Source organism: Sinocyclocheilus anshuiensis, unplaced genomic scaffold, assembly GCF_001515605.1.
Source record: "Sinocyclocheilus anshuiensis isolate Anshui unplaced genomic scaffold, SAMN03320099.WGS_v1.1 scaffold2144, whole genome shotgun sequence".
NCBI classification, from domain to species: Eukaryota; Metazoa; Chordata; class Actinopteri; order Cypriniformes; family Cyprinidae; genus Sinocyclocheilus; species Sinocyclocheilus anshuiensis.
This window is the reverse complement of record NW_015547642.1, coordinates 312,012-313,398: the sequence shown is the minus strand read 5'-3', so window position 1 is coordinate 313,398 and position 1,387 is coordinate 312,012. Positions and strand designations below refer to the sequence as shown.

The window sequence follows — 1,387 nt, the reverse complement described above, 5'->3', positions numbered from 1 at the left end:
TACCCCTCACAGGAAACTTTGTGCTATTTCAGATTTTCAATACACTCCATTCTGTGTGATTTATAAGCGTTTTGAAAAATGGGGACATGGGGTAATGTCCTCATAAGTCACCTTCTCCTTGTAATACCTATGTCATACCTTTGTCATTATACAAATTTGTGTCCTTATATATCACAAAAACGCGCACACACTAACACACAAACACACACTAGGCAGCATTATATTTCGTTTTTTTCATCCTTCCGTTAATGAAAATAAATTTTAGTAGTTTTAGTTGTAGTTAACAATAATAACAGCACTGCCACTGACAGCTCCACTAATCTAGCTCTGAGTGTGTGTGTGTGTGTGTGTGTGTGTGTGTGTGTGTGTGTGTGTATTTCAGAGTGGAAGTGACATCAACGCGCGTCTGAATCTCACTGATGCTGAAGGTGAGCAGTGTTAATTTTGTTGACAAATAATTTTCGTCAACATTTTTTCACCGACAAAAACGAGATGATAACAAAATAAAAACTCGTTTTGAATGACAAAAACTATGACAAAAATCTATTGACATTTAGGGAGGGACGATTTGGGAAGAGATCCAGTCAGATCGAATCTACAGCGTGGTTAGGAGATCAGATGCCAACATTTGAACTGTAGCATAGCCTACTGTAAAAAAAATTTCACTGTTAAATACAGTAAACTACTGGCAGCTACATAAGTCCAAATTTGCTGTCGAAATGAACACTGAAGGTGAAGTGTGTTCCCACACACTGGAGAGTTCCTGAAACTCTATCTCTCACACACGCCTGTTTCATAACAGCAGGTTTCGTTCATTTACATCGCACATGTGTGTTGACCGTGTGACGCTGTACAGCAGAAGTTCATGACATGCTTCAAACTCAAAGCCTTTACCAACAGTCTTCTGTGATATAGACTTCCGTGGAAGTTCACATGCTGCAGTAAACTAGTGACTGTTATTGCAGGCATTCCCGTAGATTATATAGCATTTGCAACAACAAAATCATGGGTTTGATTTCCAGGGAATGCATGAACTGATCAAATGTTAACCATGAATTCAGTATAAGTCGCTTTGAATAAAAGCATCTGCCACGTGCATCAATGTAAATGATTTGGTCCATTAGGCCGGCTTATTTACATTTACACTGATGCTTTTGGCATATCTTTTCAGTTCCCTAGGAATCAAACCCATGACGCTGGTGTTTCTCCTCTGATCACCTGCTGATAGGGAAAGTTTGGTGTGTGAAAAATCAAGAAGTGACTGTGTAAGATGATTGGGCAGGACTTATCAAACTCGTGTTTCAGCGTGTAGGAGCACTGTTGAGATAACATTGAGGTTGTATGATGTTGAAAGCTGTGAGAGTCATGATTACTCAGATCAGAGCTG

The 1,387-nt window shown here is 39.4% G+C and overlaps 1 protein-coding gene across 1 annotated transcript in view; it reads left to right on the top strand.

The window, feature by feature from the left end:
* The window catches only part of LOC107701883 (venom phosphodiesterase 1), a 48,512-nt gene that overhangs the window by 33,588 nt on the left and 13,537 nt on the right, over positions 1 to 1,387 (top strand). Inside the window, exon 18 of the mRNA XM_016504021.1 lies at positions 383 to 428. Within this exon, the coding sequence (XP_016359507.1) occupies positions 383 to 428 (46 nt within the window). The remainder of the gene's footprint in view (positions 1 to 382; positions 429 to 1,387) is intronic.